The sequence below is a fragment of the Hypomesus transpacificus genome, unplaced genomic scaffold, assembly GCF_021917145.1.
Source record: "Hypomesus transpacificus isolate Combined female unplaced genomic scaffold, fHypTra1 scaffold_263, whole genome shotgun sequence".
Classification (NCBI taxonomy): domain Eukaryota; kingdom Metazoa; phylum Chordata; class Actinopteri; order Osmeriformes; family Osmeridae; genus Hypomesus; species Hypomesus transpacificus.
Window position 1 is genome coordinate 19,691 of NW_025813790.1, and position 20,310 is coordinate 40,000.

At 49.6% G+C, this 20,310-nt stretch overlaps 3 protein-coding genes across 4 annotated transcripts in view; 2 read left to right on the plus strand and 1 right to left on the minus strand.

The window, feature by feature from the left end:
• The first annotated feature begins 217 nt into the window (after positions 1–217).
• Positions 218–8,074, plus strand: hspb8 (heat shock protein b8). Its single transcript, XM_047014619.1, has 3 exons — positions 218–1,004; positions 3,080–3,143; positions 7,047–8,074. The coding sequence occupies exons 1-3, from the start codon at positions 614–616 to the stop codon at positions 7,216–7,218; spliced, it is 627 nt and encodes a 208-aa protein (XP_046870575.1). The 5' UTR covers positions 218–613; the 3' UTR covers positions 7,219–8,074.
• Positions 8,075–9,780: 1,706 nt separating this feature from the next.
• On the minus strand, positions 9,781–12,588 carry si:dkey-1k23.3 (heat shock protein beta-1). The gene is made up of 4 exons (XM_047014622.1): positions 11,566–12,588; positions 10,895–10,958; positions 10,553–10,673; positions 9,781–10,341 (listed from the first exon to the last, which is right to left on the minus strand). Exons 1-4 carry the CDS (start codon positions 11,957–11,959, stop codon positions 9,781–9,783), a joined length of 1,140 nt encoding a protein of 379 aa, XP_046870578.1. The 5' UTR covers positions 11,960–12,588.
• Positions 12,589–13,442: 854 nt separating this feature from the next.
• LOC124462918 (coiled-coil domain-containing protein 60-like) overlaps positions 13,443–20,310 on the plus strand; it is a 19,698-nt gene continuing 12,830 nt past the window's right edge. For both annotated transcript variants that reach the window (XM_047014623.1, XM_047014624.1), the window contains exons 1-3: positions 13,443–13,932; positions 17,122–17,202; positions 17,560–17,636. In XM_047014623.1, coding sequence (XP_046870579.1) covers positions 13,639–13,932; positions 17,122–17,202; positions 17,560–17,636 — 452 coding nt within the window. In that variant the 5' untranslated portion in view covers positions 13,443–13,638. The remainder of the gene's footprint in view (positions 13,933–17,121; positions 17,203–17,559; positions 17,637–20,310) is intronic.

A 20,310-nucleotide genomic window follows, 5' to 3' on the forward strand; every position in this document is an offset into this window, starting at 1 on the left:
TACTGAATGTAGCTTGTTGTGAACCCCCGCTGTTCACACTGACTGAGCATATGGCTTGCGAACTTGATCATTAGCCGTATTGTTTTATATGTGTGGTGACATCAGTGTGCTATAAAGTAATGCGTTACCGTGGCTTCTATTAAAAAGCTATGAGTCACAGTGGGAAGTGGTTTCAACACACATTGCTGCGTTGAATGACTGACACCGAGTTGAAGACTAAACATGGAAAAGTTGGGAGGGTCTTCTCTTGTCAGCTGCTGTGGCTAGTTGAGTCCCGATGCACCTCGAACTTTCTGGACATTGTTCCGTGGCCCTCCGACTATAGCAAGTTGCTGAGAGTCGTATATAACACACGACCGTCGGATTAAGGTCAGTTCGTTTTTGTGACAAAGGGTTTTCAAAAGTCTTCATCCTTGAGCCAGAAGATCTGATGTGGTGATTTGGTGCGTAACGGTTATGAGCCCGGAACAGGAAGGAAACAGATTTAAGTTATAACCTATTTCAGGAAATAACAGATTTAGGATTTTAAATAAGAACTTGGACATAACTTGGCCAGTGTAGCCTGTACCGTTTATCGTAACTTCTAGGCTTTTGGTGTGCGGGACAGTTGAACATGGCTGACGGAGATTTCTACACCATGGGAAGTCGGCAGAGGGTACCGAGAGATCCGTTCAGAGAGCCATCTCTCGCGTCTCGGTTTATGGAGGATGACTTTGGACTGCCACCTTTCCCCGACGAGCTGTCTATGGACTGGCCGGAGTGGACTCGTCCCACGCGCCTCAGCTCGCGCCTCAGCACGCCTTTTTCAGGCAGTTTACGGTCCGGCTTTCCCACGCGCTTATCCACTGGCGCGTCTCCTGTGTACAGCACCAGATACAGCGAGTCCCCCAGAAGTTCTCCAACGTTGACCCCGGGCGAGCCCTGGAAAGTTTGCGTTAACGTTCACAGCTTCAAACCAGAGGAACTTAACGTCAAAACTAAGGAAGGTTTTGTAGAGGTATCAGGTGAGAAAGTCCCTTGTTGACAACTTGAAAGGCCACAATCCAGTTACCTAAATTATGTTTAGGGCCTAATATAATGCATGACATAATCTTAACACCTTTTTATTAGAAAATGTAACATACAGTGTAGGTTTACTGATAAGTCTGAGAACCAGTTTATTACAGGCACCCAAGATAAAAGTATCAATAGAAACATGTTTTGAGTCAGTATGATTCCAGTAATATTTTCTGTAGGCCTGTGGTTGAAATCCATTCCATGACTTGCAGATGGCCTGCTCAAGCCTCCACACCTGTTGAACTTAAATGGAAATGAGGACCTTGACGACAAGTCTTTGTTGACAATAAGTCAATCTATTATTAAATTAAGCACTGGACCGAATGTTCTGGAACGATCCTTCCTCTTCCTCTCTTTAGTTTAAAAAGTACGGATTCAATTTGAGCAAATGGCAGGAGAATGTGAATTCTATAGATGTACTGGAGGCTTCGCAGAATAAGGCACGCGTCTGTTGGCTCAGTCACAGGTTTTTTTTTAAATACACTGTCGGTATGCCAGTTGGGTCATCCAGTCAGTGGCCTGCCACAGTGACTTGACCTCGTTCTAAAACCGTGCCTGGGTGAGTTGTCCGCGTAAAGTGCACAGAGCCCGGGACTTCAACCCGATCTTACTGTTTTAGTATGAAATAAGCACAGCCTTCATTTCCTACTTCGTCAACTCTTCCTGAGCAAAGTGCCCAAGCTTCTGTCCTTGGAACAACTTTTTAATGAGTGTGAGGCTATGCTGTATCCAGCATTCAGAGACAAATGTTCTTTGACAGCTGCTGTGTTGGGAGGAGTGTGTGTTACTAGGGGAGTTTGGAATGTGGTGTGGAGTCTGTGAGGGAGGGAGGGGCTGAGCTGCTAGATATCTGTTAGTATTCTCTAGCTAGCTCTTAGTATTTTCTCTACAGTAGGTAGCTGTTAACACTTTCTGCCCAGGGCCTAGCAGCTGTTAGCATTGTTTCCTAGACTAGCGGCTAACCGACCTGGGAACCAGACCAATGTGCCAGCTCATGTTTTATTTGCTCTGGCAGATGGGTCAGGCCACCCTCCCATTCAAACCGATTCCCTCTTTGTCCAGAATCTGGTCGGGCCAATCACAACCGTCCATCTGATATGGGGTGGTTTTAATGACTCTACAGAAGGACGCTGTTGAAGCGTTTTCATAAACAACCAAGATGACGTTTTGTAGCTTGGATTGGTTGAGTCCATTGAGCTATTTTGGTCTGCAGCAGTTGATAACTCCCCATAATAATAAACAATGACCTGAGAGGTTCCAGTCCAGACCCATTTGCAAGTGCGCTAGCCGAGACTTGCGGCTAACTAGCTGTTAGTACGCTCTCCTCAGGGACAGCTAGCGAGCTGTTACTATGCTATCGTCAGGGTTAGCGGGCTAGTGATCCAGCCCAGTCTGGCCCTTTCCACAGGTGAAGACGTCGATGGTCCGGGGTGGTTTGCTCCAAGGGTGGGGGGAGGTGGCAACACTGACATTTAGCAGCAGCAGCTGCAGGAGAGAACTCATAAACAGCAATGGGATGTTATGAGGCCTTAGTTCTTCGCCCTGGGGAGGGGAGGAGGTCTGGTTTCCAAATTGCTCTGCCTGGCTTTACCCCAGTCAGAATCCTCTGCGATTGTAAGTGAGTCACCTCTTCAGGGATGGAGGGGTGTCTTTCATCATTCTCTTCCTTCGTCATCAGACTCCCCCTCTCGAGAGTTTCTCCAGAATGTGCTGGAACACCCCAGAGCCATAAGTTCAAGGCTTTATGCTGTCATGGAATTCTTAATGAGCAGCAATCTGCCTCATTCGTTTGGCTATCGATAAATCATGATCACGACTCAAAAATGCCCAAACTAACAGTACTGAAGTCCTATACATATGGAATCTCTGTGTTTCGACTCTGTTGTGGATGTAGCCAAATGTTTAATTATTGTGGACCTGGCCATGGCTGTGCCTGGGGCATTAGGGACACCACAGGGAATGGGACCATTTGAGAAGGTCGTAGAACTGTGTTGATGAACTTGTGTGCTGCTGTTTTCCACAGGGAAACACGAGGAGAAGCAGGATGAGGGAGGCATAGTGACAAAGAACTTCACAAAGAAGATACAGTGAGTATTCATCTCCTCACAGACCAAGACTAGGTGGTCAACACTGGCTCTCTCACGACACCTTAACATAGTTGAACTTCTTTTAGTTTACATTTAGTGGAATTCAACCCTCGATTATCATTATGCTCATATTTGGTAAATATAAGCATCATTGATCGTTCAAGGTACAAACAAGTTTCTTGGTCCGTTTATGTTGAATTGCAGCTGAGGAAAAGTGCATTTCTCGTGACGATACACTCTCACCCACCTAATTACTCTTGCGTTGTTCGCTAAACAACACTGTCCTGTCATGACTGCATAAAATGGCCGCTCACAACAACACAGGGCATCGGAGGTTTCTATGGCTGTCTGGCATCTATAATTAGACTGTTGGAAACTTCAAACTGAAGTGTTAACCGGCAGCCCAGGACAATGCCTTTCTGCCGCGTCACTTCAGTAGTTTTCATTTCCTGTTCGCTAATTAATAAGCAGCTGGGCTGTGCTTGCACGACTCTTCATATCACAATCCCTTTAATTGGGTGCCCCTTGAATACAGTCTGGGCTCCAGCAATGCAAAACACCCTAACATGGGACAGATAGGATGGGGGACTGGTTTATAAATAACTGTCCTCAATACACAAATCCTCTGGCTGAACACTCAGAGGAGAAACATTCCTTCTCTGCCTTATGTATATGCATGACATACCGGCACCATATCAAAAGTAGGATGACTTTCTCTCCCCCCCACCCCCCCCCCTTTTAGACATTTAGTTATGCAGCCTCTTCTGGTTCCGGGTCTTGCTCAAAGACCAGAGTTTAAGCCAATTATTAACAAGAAAAATATTTTCCGTAAATGTCCTAGGGGCAAAGTTTGGGTTTTTATTGCAAATTAACAAGAGTCCCAGTTAGTGTTGTTCCTCTGGTGGAGTTCTACAGCCATGTTAGTCCAGGATTGTATGCCTGTGGGTGGACCACTGATGTCATTGTTGCTCAGTCTCTGTCCCAGTGACAGATTTGATCAAACAGGACTAGTCCAGATTGATTCAGTGTCTCTCTACTGCTCACACACACACACACACACCGCATCTCTTCCCTCCAGCATTGCTTCAGCACTAAATCAGAGAAAAAAGTTTTTTGGCAGCCGCACAGAATCAATGCGCGAGATAAAACAAAATGTAGCCCGAGGCAAACACAGTCAGGAGGCGGGCAGATAAGGTTGTGTCTGTGTCCCTGGTAATATGTCTGCCCTGACTGGGCTGTGTGGCAGACAGAGGAACGACTGCTAGCTTCACCAGCCTCTCCTGAAATAGGTGGAGGGGATAATAGACCATGATCTTTGTGGACCCTGTGGGGGGGGTGTGTGTGTGTGCGTGCGTGCGCATGGGGGGGGTCCACTCACAGGCTTTTTCACCATCTCTCCTTGACATACAGTTGCCGGCAAGCCAGTGGCATGTCTGTGCTAATGAAAAGGAGGACGGGAGAGATAAAGAGAGATGGGCAAGTAAGAGAAATTAAGGGAGAAAGAGCGGGGCCTCGATAGAGAGGGCTGACAGGACTACTCACCCCGGCTCCCACTGGCACTTGGCAGCTCCCACGGAAAGTGCAACCGGACTTTATTTGGCCATGTCGTCTGACGGAGACCAGAGTCAAGTCTGTTGTCTGTTCCTCTCGCTCAGCCGCTCCTTCTCTCCTCTCTCTCTCTTTCTCTCTCTCCCCAGTCTTCTCTCCTCTCTCTCTCTCTCTCTCTCTCTCTCTCTCTCTCTCTCTCTCTCTCTCTCTCTCTCTCTCTCTCTCTCTCTCTCCTTTCTCTCTCTCCCCAGCCTTCTCTCCTCTCTCTCTCTTTCTCTCTCTCCCGTCTTTTCTCTCTCTCTCTCTCTCTCTCTCTCTCTCTCTCTCTCTCTCTCTCTCTCTCTCCCCAGTCGTCTCTCCTCTCTCTCTCTTTCTCTCTCTCCCCAGCCTTCTCTCCTCTCTCTCTCTTTCTCTCTCTCCCGTCTTCTCTCTCTCTCACTCTCTCTCTCTCTCTCTCTCTCTCTCTCTCTCTCTCTCTCTCTCTGTCTCTCTCTCTCTCTCTCTCTCTCTCTCCCCAGTTGTCTCTCCTCTCTCTCTCTCTCTCTTTCTCTCTCTCCCCAGCCTTCTCTCCTCTCTCTCTCTTTCTCTCTCTCTTTCTCTCTCTCTCCAGTCGCCTCTCCTCTCTCTTTCTCTTTCTCTCTCCCCAGTTTTCTCTCTCTCTCTCTCTTTCTCTCTCTCCCCAGTCGTCTCTCCTCTCTCTCTCTTTCTCTCTCCCCAGTCTTCTCTCTCTCTCTCTTTCTCTCTCTCTTTTTCTCTCTCTCCAGTCGCCTCTCCTCTCTCTTTCTCTTTCTCTCTCCCCAGTTTTCTCTCCTCTCTCTCTCTTTCTCTCTCTCCAGTCGTCTCTCCTCTCTCTTTCTCTCTCTCCCCAGCCTTCTCTCCTCTCTCTCTCTCTTTCTCTCTCCTCCCAGTCTTCTTTCCTCTCTCTCTCTCTCTCTCTCTCTCTCTCTCTCTCTCTCTCTCTCTCTCTCTCTCTCTCTCTCTCTCCAGTCGTCTCTCCTCTCTCTTTCTCTTTCTCTCTCTCCCGAGTCTTCTCTTCCTCCTCCATCTCTCGAGCTCTGACGTCGCGCTTTCCTCGGGAGAAAATACGACGGCGTTTGTGGGCGCGCGTGCTCACTCGCATGACGGACGCGTTTTCTCGGAATGTACGCCAAGAAAGCATGGAAAGCGTGTGCTTAGACGTCTGGCAGAGGCCTGAAACTGTACTTGCGCGTGAACAGGGTGCATCTCAAGGTCGTGTGTAAATCAGCGTTTTTGTTTTGTCTGACACTGTGCCGTCCCAGCTGTCACCACCTCCTTCCCCGCAAGACGCTGGATGACATCTGGACCGTCACGTTCCCGTTGGGTTTCTGTAAACTCGAAGCTCACCCCACTTCTCAATTCTCTCTCTCTCTCTCGTTCCCTTTTCTTGTTCTCCATCTCTTTTCCCTCTCTCTCCCGAATATTTCCATTTCCCTGCACACGCTACGAGAAAGCGTATTTATGCTAATCTACTCATAAACGAATCACATTTGCAGTACAAAAGAGCAGAGAAGGTAGGGAGGAGACATAAAAAAAACCTGCCTGACATGAAATTGGCTGTTGCCCATCTGTCTGATGAGCTGATTAACAAGTTTGCAGATGGGAACTTCAGGTGATAAACTTTCCATCAAACCGACTCTCCCTCTTTTTCTCTCTTTCATTCTGTCAGACGGTCTCACTAATGTACATTACTCAGTAATGGAATCTGCCTTGGTTTTTCAATTCCATACTTGGAGTTTCTCTCTTTCTTTCTTTCTCTCACTCTTTGGCCTCTTCCTTCACACCGCTTGACGTTGTGGCCAGAAGAATATAATGAAAAACCCTGAAATGCTTTAGTTTATCTTTAGGGTGTGAGATTTATTTGGAGTGAGCGATGGGCTAAAAGCCGAGAACGTTTTTTTTAGTACCAATCCAATCCTCAGCCAAGGTTGTGTGAAACCTTCAGAACCTGAGGGTTGTACGACTATTGTCAAGATGTCAATCAAACCTCAAGGCACATAACACTGTTTACTGAGCTGAACGAATCGAGAAAAGGTCTGTACTGTTTCTATCGCTTCAAACGGCGTGCAAAAGCGTCCCTTCAGCCTGCCATCCAGCTCTTCAACTCTTTTCCTCTCTCTCCCCCTCACACCTTGGTTGTCTGCTAACCCTAACTAAAAAAGTTCAAGTTGGTTCATATCCGCTGAAATTAGTTCTTTCGATTTCTCCTTCACTCAATTTCACCTTCCTTCCTCCCTCCCTCCCTCCCTCCTTCCCTCCCTCCCTCCCTCCCTCCCTCCCTCCCTCCCTCCCTCCCTCCCTCCCTCCCTCCCTCCCTCCCTCCCTCCCTCCCTCCAGGATTCCTGGGGAGGTGGATCCTCTGTCAGTGTTTGCCTCTCTCTCTCCTGAGGGAGTGCTCATCATCGAGGCCAGGCAGACGCCTCCCTACTACCTATTCAGCAGCGACACCCCCCAGGGGGAGGGCCTGGAGGTGGAGCCCCCTGGGTCCCAGGAGCCCAGCCAGGCCTAGGCACCCAGCCCAGGAACGGAGCACCTTCCCTGGGGAGACGGAAAGCTCAGCCACCCACCTCAAGACACCCGACAGGGAAGGGTTTAAACGCGCGGCCCTTCTTCTAATGACATTTTCAATGTGATTCTGAGAATAAAATCATCATTCAAACTTCAAACCTACAATCCTTCATAATGTAGCAGATCTGGGTGGGTCTAAGGGAAGCTTAACTGCCTCATGATGAAAAACGAAAATCCCATATCAAATTTATACCAATGTTTGATTGCGTTTCTCATGCGTTACGTAATGATTAAATGAATTAACGATATGCCATTAGACGTCCTAGCTATGTGCATAAGAACCTGCTTCTGGCTCAGTGTAGCTTGCCGAGGTCCACTCTGACTGATGAGAATGAGACGCCTGGGTTTCCTATGTATGTGTCTGTTCATTCATGAAGTGACACGAGAGCATTGAATGGAAAAACGCTGTTTGATATGAAATGCAAATGACAGTAGCTCGGTGACAACGATAGGCAAGTCATCTGCTAGCTACACCTGTCTTGAGTGGGAGGGCTGAATGGGCCTTTTCTCCTAAAATTAGCGTGTGATCTCTCTGTGTGTGTGTGTGTGTCGATACTGTATTTAAACTACTGTAAATACCCTCGACCGTCTGTACACGGCCACGCTGGCTTGTAAACAAGGATACATTGCTAGCCGGCGTTTTTGTTTTTCTACTTGTACAACGATGGATTTGTGTGTCGGTTGCAAAGGAATTTCTTTTTAGGCAGGAACCCTTCGCACACCCTTAACCCCCCCCCCCCCCCTTCCATTCCCAGATGTTTTTGTCCATTTCATGCAATAAAGCTCCTCAAGCTCTCCATTTGGGATCTGTCTGCTCTGTCGGGGGGTTGGTGGAGGTGGGGGGGCTGGGGAAGGGGCTGGGGCCGGGGCCGGTGCTGGGGTTGGGGCTGGGGAAGGGGCTGGGGCTGGGGTTGGGGCTGGGGAAGGGGCTGGGCGGTTCTGGGGAAGGGGCCAGGCTTGGATCCAGCATGCAGCTGGCTGTTATAACACAACAACTGTAATAAGGTGACAGGTTCGCATGAAGGCGTGATGCAGGAAGGACAGACGATAGAAACGTTGGCATGTGCATGCTTAGTGAGTGCCCGCTCCCAACCCAAGCTCTTCTCCTGTCTGGGCCCCCAATGGTGGAATCACCTCCCCACCTCCATCAGAGACACTGACTGTCGTATTGCGAGAGCTTTACCTCATACAAAAACAAAGTGAAGCATTTTCTTTTAACCGTTGGGCTGTCCCGGTCGTCCACATTGTGAAGGTTAAAAGAAAATTATTTTTACTTGTTTTTTGTATTGGGTGAAATTGGGTTAACACAACGATGGTTTGTGATGAACCTTTGGGTCATGTGACCCAAAGGCAGCTCAAGGGTTAAGAAAGATTTGTTGGATCAGATGTTAGTTTATTTCCTCCAGGAACACAATGACACTTATTGAGGGACTCGCTGCACTTGTTGGTTAGTTGTAACTGATTTAACTGCTTGTACTCGCTTTGAATAATATTATTGTTGTTTGCTTTCCTCCAGGTACACTCTGGCACTTTTAAGGATCATGTTGTTTCATTGTAACTTGTTTAACTACATGCTCTTCTGGTTCTTCCCATTGGCACTTATTTGCTTTTCACAATGTCTGCTTCATGTTTTGGCTCCCCACAATGTTTTTGGGGCTATCTCGTTGTTTATGATCTTTGACCTATGCACTTTTTGCAAAGTTCTCTCTTGTAAGTCGCTTTGGATAAAAGCGTTTGCTAAATGATTAAATGTAATGTAAACGTAGTGTGCATTGTTGCAAAATACAGGCGATACACGTTGGTGTAGTCTATCTATTATCTAATACTTCTGGTTGCATTGCTGGACCTCCCATATTTTCAACTGTGTATCAATTTTGTATTTACAGTACTTTATTTATATACCTCTATATATCTTCTGTATGTTTCCGGCAGTACCAGTAGACTCATGACAGGCCTATCTCCTGCACATGTCCCTCAAGATATATAGCATAGACAGATGTGCGTACGTTAAGTATGGACACCGTTCGTGCTGCTGTCGAACTTCTGTGTTTGAGTAACCTCTCTCCTCACGGGGCAGGTTCCTCAATCTGAGCTGATGCCAACACAGCTGGGCAGATGAGTTGTGTTGTACCTCAAATATGAATGCAGCCTGTGGGCATGTGGTGATTAATGACAGGCTCACGTCTGCCCCTGTCATGGCTGCCACATACTTCCCCCTTAAGGCTCATCCACCGGCGCGTAGCAGGGATTTGGAGCGCCGCTGCGGAGGACGTTTGTGATACTATGTAATACATGGATCGCGCTGTGCATCCTAACAGGAATGGGAAACACAAAATGGGTTTTGTCATGCTATCGTTTTATTGGAGCTCCATTGTCTTGGACAAACACACACACACGCATTGGTAGAAGGAGACTTATGCAAGCTCATGGGGGGAGCGGGAGGGTGTGAGGTGTTTTCTGGAGCGAGGGGGACATGTCGAATCTGTGACGGATCTCCTCCCTCTTACTTGGTGAACTCCTGCTGCTCCATGTCTGGAGCCTCCGGCTCCTGGCTAAGGGCCTCCTCTGGTTGACTTGTACCCGGTTCAGGCTGCTCTGGCTGGGGGAGTTCCTCAAAAGACTCCCCTGAGCCCCCTGGTTCTCCATCGTGCTGGGCCGGGTCTGCGTGCTCCGCCTGGTCGGAGGTGAGCGTGTCGGGGCTGTCTGGATCATCCAGAGCCTCCAGGTGCTCGGAAGATTCCGGAAGGCCCTCGGCATCTGCCGAGCCGGAGGCGTGAGGTTTCCCAGCATGCTCAGCAGGGAGGCCCGTTTCTCCTCCATCTCTCCCCTCCCTTCCTGGCTCCTCATGTCCTACCACGGAACTACCTGGACGGGCCTCACCTCCGGGGCCTTCCAGTGAAGACTCCCCCAGGTCCGGGCCCTCCGTGGCGGGTTTACCAGACGCCAGGTCAGGGGTGTCTGGAGCTCCGGGGGCGGACGGTGGAGAGTGTCTGCTCTCAGTGTCAGCCTCGTGGGCCTCTCCTGGCCTTGCATCTCCCTCCTCTCCGGTGGTCTTCCTCTCCACCTGCCAGGGGACAGACATACAGAAGGATGTCACGTCAAAAAAGAACAACAGGACAACAATGACCAAAGCTCAGGCTTCATTATTCTTCTGTTTATCATTTGGGATCTTCTTAAAGCCTACGACGCTTTCACCTCTCATCCACTTAAACCCTGTACCCTGTGTGTGAAGTAATCTGTGTAATTGTGTTTCTTCGCTGTGTCCCCATTGCTACCTGGATGGGAATGACGAGGTCCCCGGGGAGTGGAGCTACAGGAAGAGGCGCTTCCACACACAAAACTCCGTCTCCAGACAGCGTGGACTGGATCTGGGAGGAGTCCACCCCGATGGGTAGCCTGGAGTCAGCCACACACGCACACACACGCTCAATAACACTGTTTATGATGCACATAACCCTGCTGACCTTCTCTTTGCGCTTTTTCTGCTGGTGACGGTGTGGCATGATTATCTTCATAGGGAAATATGCATAACATACTGTTTGGTTTTATTGTCGTTCAATGATGTAGCTCTTATTGGTATTGTAACAGTTTGAATGAGCTTAACTGAGGGAACTTACTTGTATTTCCTTGTAAAACATCTAGAAACAAATCCATGTTCATCTGCTCTCTCCTCGTGTTGCCCTAGGGATGACATATCAACGTGATGAAAACCCACAGCACCACTCTATCAAGAGAAACCGTTACTGACTGCTGGCATCAATTTGTTTCCACAAACAATTGTGATTCTAGGAACTCATACTATACTAACTCACCAAACGTTGCCTTTGGCCTTGTGGAGCGTTTTTTAATCATGTTTTTGTTGTTGTCGAGAAAACAGCGTCTTCAAGACTGCTATGTCACCTAGTATACAAGCGTATCCCATCATTTGGGTAGTGATGTATAAGGAAAGTAAAGCTTCCCTTTGCTGTTTAACTGTCACCTCTTACATCCCTTTCTCCTCCCCTTACTGCAGGAGCCCAGGTTCAAAATCCAGCCCAGGCCACTTCCCACATGTCCTCTTATCTCTCTCTCTTTGTCTCTCTCTCTCTCTCCTTTACATCTCCTGTCTCTTTACTGTATCTGTTCCATTAAAGCAAAAATTACCTAAAAAACATCTTGAAAATCATGAAACTCACACATACATACATACATACATACATACATACATACATACATACATACATACACACACACGCTGTAAACATTCGTAAACCTCCTTAAGAGGTGTTCCACATCAGCATCTCCATACCTCCAACCTCCAGGAAGCCTTCCCTGGTCCTCAGGGTCAGCTCCTCTGGGGCAAAGTGACCCACGTCCAGGCTGACCCTCCAGAAGTACTGCTCCGTCCTGACCTCCGTCTCCCCCGCCACCCTGCCGGGCCTGGTCCTGGGGTGCCTCATGATGCCCGGGGACGAGGGCAGGAGGAGGGGGGAGAAGGGCACGAACTCAGGCCAGTTGCTGGAGGCCTGTCTGCGCTGCAGCCACTCCATCCAACCGAGGTCCCCTGACTCCAGGGAAGCGGGCGAGCCAAAGTCCTGACTGAATGGCTGGCTGGGCTGCCACCAGCTCCTGAGGGGGTACCAGGTGGCATCGCGGGCGTACTGAGGGCGAGGGCCCAAAGCTGATTTGGTCTGCTCGGTCATGGTCCGTGGAAATATCCGAGGAGCGGGACGATGAAAGGGGGCCGAAGATCAGGATGGACGTCCCCTTTTGGGTGTTTGGATCAAACAGTCTCCGAGTGTCCCCGTTCCTGGAGATGCGATGCTCAGCTCGATCGAGAGGGAGAGGGGGAGGCGTGGGGTCGGAGCAGGGTTCTCTGAGCCAGGTTTGCCGGAGCGGAGTGTGGTGAGCTGGGAGACATCTCCACCGGACCTTATATACCGTGTCCATCCACCCGTCCGCCTGTCCAGCCGCAATCCAAGCCCCAAGAGTGAGTCTATCGGAGGGGAATGCGGGGAGGGTCAGATGGGTGTGGAGGCTAGATTTCCATATCCTTCTCACCCGGCCTGCATCGGAGCAGCATACTAATTAGTTATATTTATAACTCTGAGGGGCAAATGACAAATAGCTGGCGGATGAGTGCCGGCCCTGAGGAGAGACCGTTGTGGTGTGTGTTTGTGTGTGTGTTCGTGCTGACAGCCTCAACAGTCTGGCTTCTCACTTCCCGGTGAAATGCGCTGGCGCTATGGCAACCGTCCGCCCTCTGCCTTGTGATGAGGGAGTGTAAGTCGGTTTCACTTCCTTGAGATCCACCCCCCCCCCCACACACACACACAGACACACACCCCACAAACTCACCCCCCCCACACACACACATACACACACTCACACATAGAATCCCCCCCCCGCCCCTCCTCCTCTCCTTCTGGAAGCGACCGTGTCTGCTCGATTTACAGGGCCAGCTTTACCTGTGGCTAGGGGGCCGAAAGGTTCCTTGTCAGACGAAACCGTCTCGGTGGGAACGGAAGTCGGTTTGGCTCGGTGAGGACAGAGAGCCGCGCTTGTTTCACAGTATTCGGTGGGTTTCAATCCTTTATCAAGTGTGACAAGGTTGTCAGTGTTTCATGCGCGCAGCGTCGATGTAAACGAGCCGTCGGGCCCTGCTCAGAATGAGGGGAGGACAGATGTTTCTGTCAGTCCCGGGGACGGTTGCTTCCTCTGACTTGGCTGGAAACATCAGATTGATGTTTTCGTTTCAGCAGCCTGCAGGGTTGGGTTGGTGTTGTTTTTTGTTGTTGTTGTTTTTACAGGAGACTATTTTCACAGTGTTTCTCAGTTTCTTCCAACACTTCACGGACAGTGGTGGTCCACGCCACACCTCACCTCATCAACCATGAACTGAAACTAACCCCATAGTTACCTCTGAAGGGGACAGGTTTTGGTATAATGGGATGAGACAAGGTTAGGAGGACATATGACACATTCATTTGCAGATGGTGGACAAAAGCATGTTTTTGACTCTGAATAAAGATTGTATCATGTAAAGCATAGTTCAATGTTTGTGTTATTTATTAAGGAGTGTTTAAAGTGATTGTGATTCTTGCTTTCACTGTGGCCCTTAAAGGCTGTGGGCTGTGCCACATCACTGTTACCACGGGAAACAGCCAAGGGGGGCACAACAATCAGGGCATTGGTCAAGATGGACGTCGAAGACGACGTCTGACTTGCCAGTCTTATGTTATGAAATGTGTGACATTTTCTAAGAAATTACAGACATATTATACTTGCTATTATCGATTTCTTAAGTTTGGACGCTTCGATTTTTTGTTTGTTTTGTTTTAGTTTTTATCTCGTTAATAATAGGCTACAGCAAATCAATAGAATGACGACGACTAATCGAAATAACGTTCTGGACCCGCGCCAGTTTGTTATAATCAAACCTCTTCCGATCGCTAAACCGTCTGGAGATAAACTTCCAGCAAGTAACTGCACTGTGTACAGTACGTGCCACCCGACCCGTGAGCAGGTCTTCTGGGACAACTACCGCCGCCGACAGCGGCAGCTGACTCGCCAGGGTTACAGAGCGGCTGCCTGGAAGCCGTATGAGGAGGTGGGTCAGCCTCTCTATCTGGAACCCAAAAGACTAGTTCTGGAAACCCTGGGGCAACAAGAAGAGGTAGGCTAACTGTCCAGCGCCAAAAGCAACTAAAGAGAGTCATTTAGACAGGGCTATAATTATTGAGCCATGAGTGAAGAGACCGAGACGTATGATGTGTGTTTAGGATGTATGTAGCCTATACAAATTGTTAGTCATGAATACTTTATAGCTTGATACAAAACTCTGCTCCCTCTGTGACTCATCCCTGCTTATATGTCAGTAGAGCTTCTGTCCTTGAACTCAAATTCACTGCTGATATTTCCTCTCTGGCAGTGTGTGTGTGTGTGTGCTCTTATTTTATGGCCAGCTATAGATCTACTCTTCATCCGCCGCTCTCTGCTCCTTGGAGTACCCTCCTTTTACTTTTAATGGACACTGATCCGACTCCACACTCCGCCAGCCACTTGGGAGGTGTGTGTCTGTGTGTCGCAAATCCCTCACACATACACGCGCGAGCGCACGCTCTCCGACATTCTCTCCTACACACTCACACACATCTGCCGCACACGGATGCACACACGCGCACAACCCTAAAGACACACACACACACATTATGCTTACACGTACACATACACACTCGGCACACTTACACATACATCCACACAGTCGAGAAAGGCAGACTTTTCTGTTCTGTAAGCTGCTGGAGCTCAGGGGGTCAGAGGGCCCTACGCTGGCATAAACCCCCCTCCGAGGAGCACGCTGAGGTCTCATAGACAAACCCTCACCCCTCCCACCCTCTCCCCCCTCCCCACCCTCGTCCAGAAGATGCCACCGTCAGGCCTGGAGGAGCGAGAGCGCATCCCCCCTTCTGCCTCCCCGCCCCCGAACAGACACGTCCGAAATGAGACACGAGGCAGGCGACGTTTGCGTGCCGACCACACCCGTGCCGTGGCTGGGCCCTGCGGATACACGGTGATAGAAGCACCCTAATGCATCGTGGACGATGTAGTGTCGCACGACGGGGGGTCGTTCCGGCGGACGCTGCACTCGTCACGGTTATTGTCCCGCTCCTCTCAGAGTTGTTGCTTGGCTGGCTTTAGTTGGATGCTGACAGTTGAAACCTTTGGCTGCTCCCTTTGGTTGACCAAACAGCGAATAGGAGGAGGTAATACAGTCCCATGAGGCTATTGTTCATTGTTATTGTTCAGTTGGTCAGATTCGTACTTTGAAAACGGACTTTGTGAGTTGTGTAGCGTGTGTGTGGAAACCATGGCTGCAATGAACAATGCACACACACATACACCTGTAAATCAAAAGGACAATAACTGCAGGGTGGATAACAAGTTCCCTTAGCAGCGAGCCTCAGTAGACATAACACTGCTACAGGACGCACTATGACTGATAAAGAAACAGCCCTCCGCCCTAATATATCGACGCGTCATCCGCTATGACACTGTGGTGTCTTCAAACCAGAGGTCTGGAAGAGACACCAGGAGAGAGTGTGTGTTGGTGTGCGAGAGAGGGCGAGGGAAAACGCAGGGCGTCGCAAACGAGAAGGCGGCAGGGGCTGTAGTGTAACTGCGAGAGATTTACTGCAAAACGTTGTCTTCCATCATCCCCAAGGGTGGTGGTGGGGGGGGGGGGGCAGCTGGAGGGCAGGCCAGACTGGGATGGATGGGGGGTGGGGGGGGGGTGGGTGGGGGGGGGGGGTGGGGGGGGGGGGGGGGGGCGGGGGGTGGGAGTGACCGCAGCCCGCTTCACTGTGAAAAACGACGTCCCCTATCATCTCCACACTCTCGTACTCTTATTAACTCCCCTCAGACGGTAGAGACGGGAGGGAACTCGGCTCTCCTTCCAATTCTCCTCATAACTCCGGAGACCGCAGGATTACGACACTCTAGACCAGGGGTGTTCAACCCTGGTCCTCAGGGCCCACTGTCCTGGATGTTCTAGACCAGGGGTGTTCAACCCTGGTCCTCAGGGCCCACTGTCCTGGATGTTCTAGATCTGGGGGTGTTCAACCCTGGTCCTCAGGGCCCACTGTTCTGGATGTTCTAGATCTGGGCTGTTCAACCCTGGTCCTCAGGGCCCACTGTCCTGGATGTTCTAGATCTGGGGTGTTCAACCCTAGTCCTCAGGGCCCACTGTCCTGGATGTTCTAGATCTGGGGTGTTCAACCCTGGTCCTCAGGGCCCACTGTTCTGGATGTTCTAGATCTGGGCTGTTCAACCCTGGTCCTCAGGGCCCACTGTCCTGGATGTTCTAGATCTGGGGTGTTCAACCCTAGTCCTCAGGGCCCACTGTCCTGGATGTTCTAGATCTGGGGTGTTCAACCCTGGTCCTCAGGGCCCACTGTTCTGGATGTTCTAGATCTGGGCTGTTCAACCCTGGTCCTCAGGGCCCACTGTCCTGGATGTTCTATATCTGGGGTGTTCAACCCTGGTCCTCAGGTTCCACTGTTCTGGATCTTCTATATCTGGGGTGTTCAACCCTGGTCCTCAGGGCCCACTGTTCTGGATGTTCTAGATCTGGGCTGTTCAACCCTGGTCCTCAGGGCCCACTGTCCTGGATGTTCTAGATCTGGGGTGTTCAACCCTGGTCCTCAGGGCCCACTGTCCTGGATGTTGGACATGTTTCCCTGCTCCAACACACCTGATTCAAATGAAGGGGTTGTTATCAAGCTCAGCAGAAGCCTGATAACGACTCATTCATTCTCGAATCAGGTGTGTTGGAAGAGGGAAACATGTCCAACATCCAGGACAGTGGGCCCCGAGGACCAGGGTTGAGATAGGCTGTTCTAGATGTTTCCCTGCTCCAACACACTTCATTCAAATGGATTGTTGTTATCATTGGAATCAGGTGTGTTGGAGCAGGGAAACATCTAGAAACACCCAGAACAGTAGGCCCTGAGGATCAGAGTTGAAGACCACTACTCTAGAATGAAGAATCTAGAACTTACCTGCTAGATCAGGAACTAGGCTAGAGACTGGGCCAGAGAGTAAAGTAGTGCTTCTAGTTCATCAGCAGTCAGTATGTTTTAGACCATAATTTACAGTCGTCAATTAGTATGAGCATAGCATATTTCATGTGAAGACTTGAAGGGTACAAAAATGTTCTTCGTCATTCGTTATTAGTCATTAGGTGTGTGTGTTCTACGTGAGCTTTGTGATGTATGCCCAACACACACACACACGCACGCACACACACACACACACACATCTGCCCTTCCCTACTTTCCAGTCATCTGTCCCTGTGTGCTCTCTGTAGGTGTCCCAGGGTGACGACCCCGCCAAGGCTGAAGCTGAGTTGATTAACACACAGCCACCAGATTCCACCGCAGGAAGTAAGGTGTGAGCGTTTATCACCGAGCCTCCATTCGCTTCCTGTTTGACCCCGTTATCTCCAGTACACAGCAGACCAGGTGTTGCTGCCTCGTGTGTTTGGATTCCAAACTGGTCTTTATCGAGTAGACTTTGCTGGAGGATTAATTGCCGGATGATCTGTCATTTCCATGAGCGATGTCACACAGCCACGCCGAGTTCGTTCCTGGCACGCTGCCAGCCTGGGGGGCTGCGTGGAGGGAGTTGATGGAGGACGCGTCGGAAAGCCCTCCTGAGCGAATCGAGCGAAAAACAGAAGAGCTTTTGCCTGTGTGTTGTTTGTGTGTCGTCGTGGCCTTTCAGGATTGTGTTTTCGCCCCCGCAGGGTCCGTCGTTTGGCCGTGCTCAGGCTGGGAGGAGAGAGGACACGGCGGCGCTCAAGAAACATCTAGGTCAGACCAGGTGAGACCACCACCTGTTCACGTGGAACCACGTCGGGGTCCTCAAACCCATTCGGTTCTGGTGGGGATATAAATATTCCACTCAGAGTTCAAACGCAACAGTTTGCCTGCCGCCGGCTGTCTCTCTCTCTGCTGTCACGGTGTTGTGTCCGCAGTTCAGACCTGGCAAAGACAAGCCTTTTGCATTTGGTCTGGGGGGTGTGTGTGTGTGTCAAACCCCCCCCCCCCCCCTAGCCAAACAACGGGGTCTAGAGAGACAACATCTTCTCAGGGAGGGCCAGGGGAGCTGTGCCATGGCTGACATTTCTGACAGCTTCTGATAGAGCGCCGACGCTCTGAATTATTCATGCAGGTATGTGGGAAAAGGTTGCCAGTTTCACAGGAGAAACCCCCCCCCCCGTAATGAATTGTGGTGCTTTTCCCTAAGTGTCAATAAAGCGGTGATGATCAGAGGATTGCATGGGTCTGGAGGCCAAATGGCAGCCTCATTTTCAGCCTGGTCACAAAGCCACTGTTGTGGTAGGATTCAGGAATATACCAGTCCTCTGTCTTCTTATGTTCATCATTGCTAAGTGATATATACTATTCCCGTGTATGGTTATGTATGTTGGTTATGGAAGTTTAATTGGGATTTACTTTTTTTTTTCTTTTCAGTTACGTCTACAGCCTTGTTTTGTCATTTTATCCACCATCAGAAGTCCCTAGCTGGATGTAATATCTCAATTTACATCACAGTGCCAAGTTATTATTATTATTATTCTATCATATGAAATTAATAATATTTATCTTAGCCACTTGCGTGTGCCGGATCAGTAGAAAAACACCTGTTTGTGATGAGCATATTCTTCTGAAAGTAATGATATGCAGAAGCATTTTCCCTGTGGAGTGATTGAATGGATGGATGCCTGTGGTGCCCCCCCCCCCCCCCCCCCTTCTCCCCTGGGCCAGGGTGAGGGGGGGTCTGATGAACAGTTGGACGGCGCTCTCAGGATGCCGTTCTGAAGTGTTGCCAGACTCTTCCCCGTCTCTCAGAATGCCAACGTGCTCCTCCTCTCTGCACGCCGCCATGGGCTGGTGGATTTGTTGGGGCTCCCACATGCAGCCCCTGCATGTCAGATTGATTAAACATGATTTAATTAGTTCACGAGTCGTGTATGAAGCGGCACACCTCATTGGCCAGACTTGAAGGAGCGAGTTTGCTGGCCTGATTACATCATTAATTCATTGAGTGTACAGACGTGTGCGTCATAGATGATCTAAATGACTTTTAAAGGTTGTTTGTTTATCGAGGATTTATTGAGATGGGGAACGGATGATTTGTGATCGTTAGGAGTGATCCACAGCTAGATGGAGCGTAGCTGTGTCTCACTGCCAGAAACGAAACTTTGATTTCACCTACTGGAACCCTAAAACTGTCCTTCTGTTGCCTGGCAACAGGCTTCTTCTTCATACTCCTGGTGTGACCGTCTCGGAGCAGCCTGTCAATGTCCCAAACCCCGATCAATTATTGAACTAACGCTAACTGTCCGTTCTTTTAATACATCCGTCGAGCCGGATCAGATTTGATGCCTTACTTCCGTCGCAAGCATATGATTGGCTAATCATTCGCCGCACGTTGAACAAAACCAGGGTATTGATCTGAAGAGCACTAATGTTAGGAGTGTTTTCTTTTCATGACATAGTAACCCCTAGGCCTATTTGACACTTGAACCTCACCCTTGTCACTAGCAAGCCACCTTTGATGGATCGTGTTGGAGCTATTTACACCCACACACTATGTGTCGCTCAAAGATATACAACGTCCTTCGAAGGAGCATCGATGATGAGGTCAAACGTTTGAAGCGCGTTCGATCCAGTGATCACGGACGGAGTGGCCGTGATCGTTGGACAGAGGTACTGTCTCACACAGAGAAGCACCTCGCTGTTAAACTCTTTACACACATCTCTCGTCTTGTATTGAGTTGTGTTGTCCTTCGCCTCCTGCCTGCATATCACAAAGTCTCAGGACTTGAGCTTGTGGTGCTAGTGAACATCATTTCGTCTGTACTCCACTATACTATACTACCATACCACTATACTACTATACTATACTGTGCAATACTATAGTATATCAGACTATACTCTATTCTACTCTTGATTACCAAACTACACTATACTACACTGTACTCTACTTTACTGCACTGTACGATGCTATCAAAGGAAGAACAATACTGTGATGTACTATACTACCACATTTCACAAGTGAAGTATGAGTTCTTCAAGGTGAATGTCTTCCAACTGAAGGAACATTTGAGATGATTAGAGTAACCCTCCATGCCCCAGATCTGGTTCTACTGACACCAGCAGCTGGAGGGAGAACCCTGTTCAGAGACACTGTGTCTGGCTAGTGTGTGTGTGTGTGCGGGGGGGGGGGGGGGGGGGGGGGGGGGGGTAAACTGTGATTAAGACTGTAGCGGTCCTGATTGAGACACCAGCTTCTGCCTACGAAGATTAACAGGGAGTGTTTGTTTGATTGGAACGGAGGGTCGCATGCAGATGGCGCGCGAATGCCGCCGAGCCGAGTAGCACTCGAGCCTCCGACGACGCCGAGAGAAATTAACATTCAAGAGCTGGAGTGCCTGTGCCCCTTCCAGGCGTCCGCGTTTGGCTCCACTTCCAGGCGTAAATTGCACGCC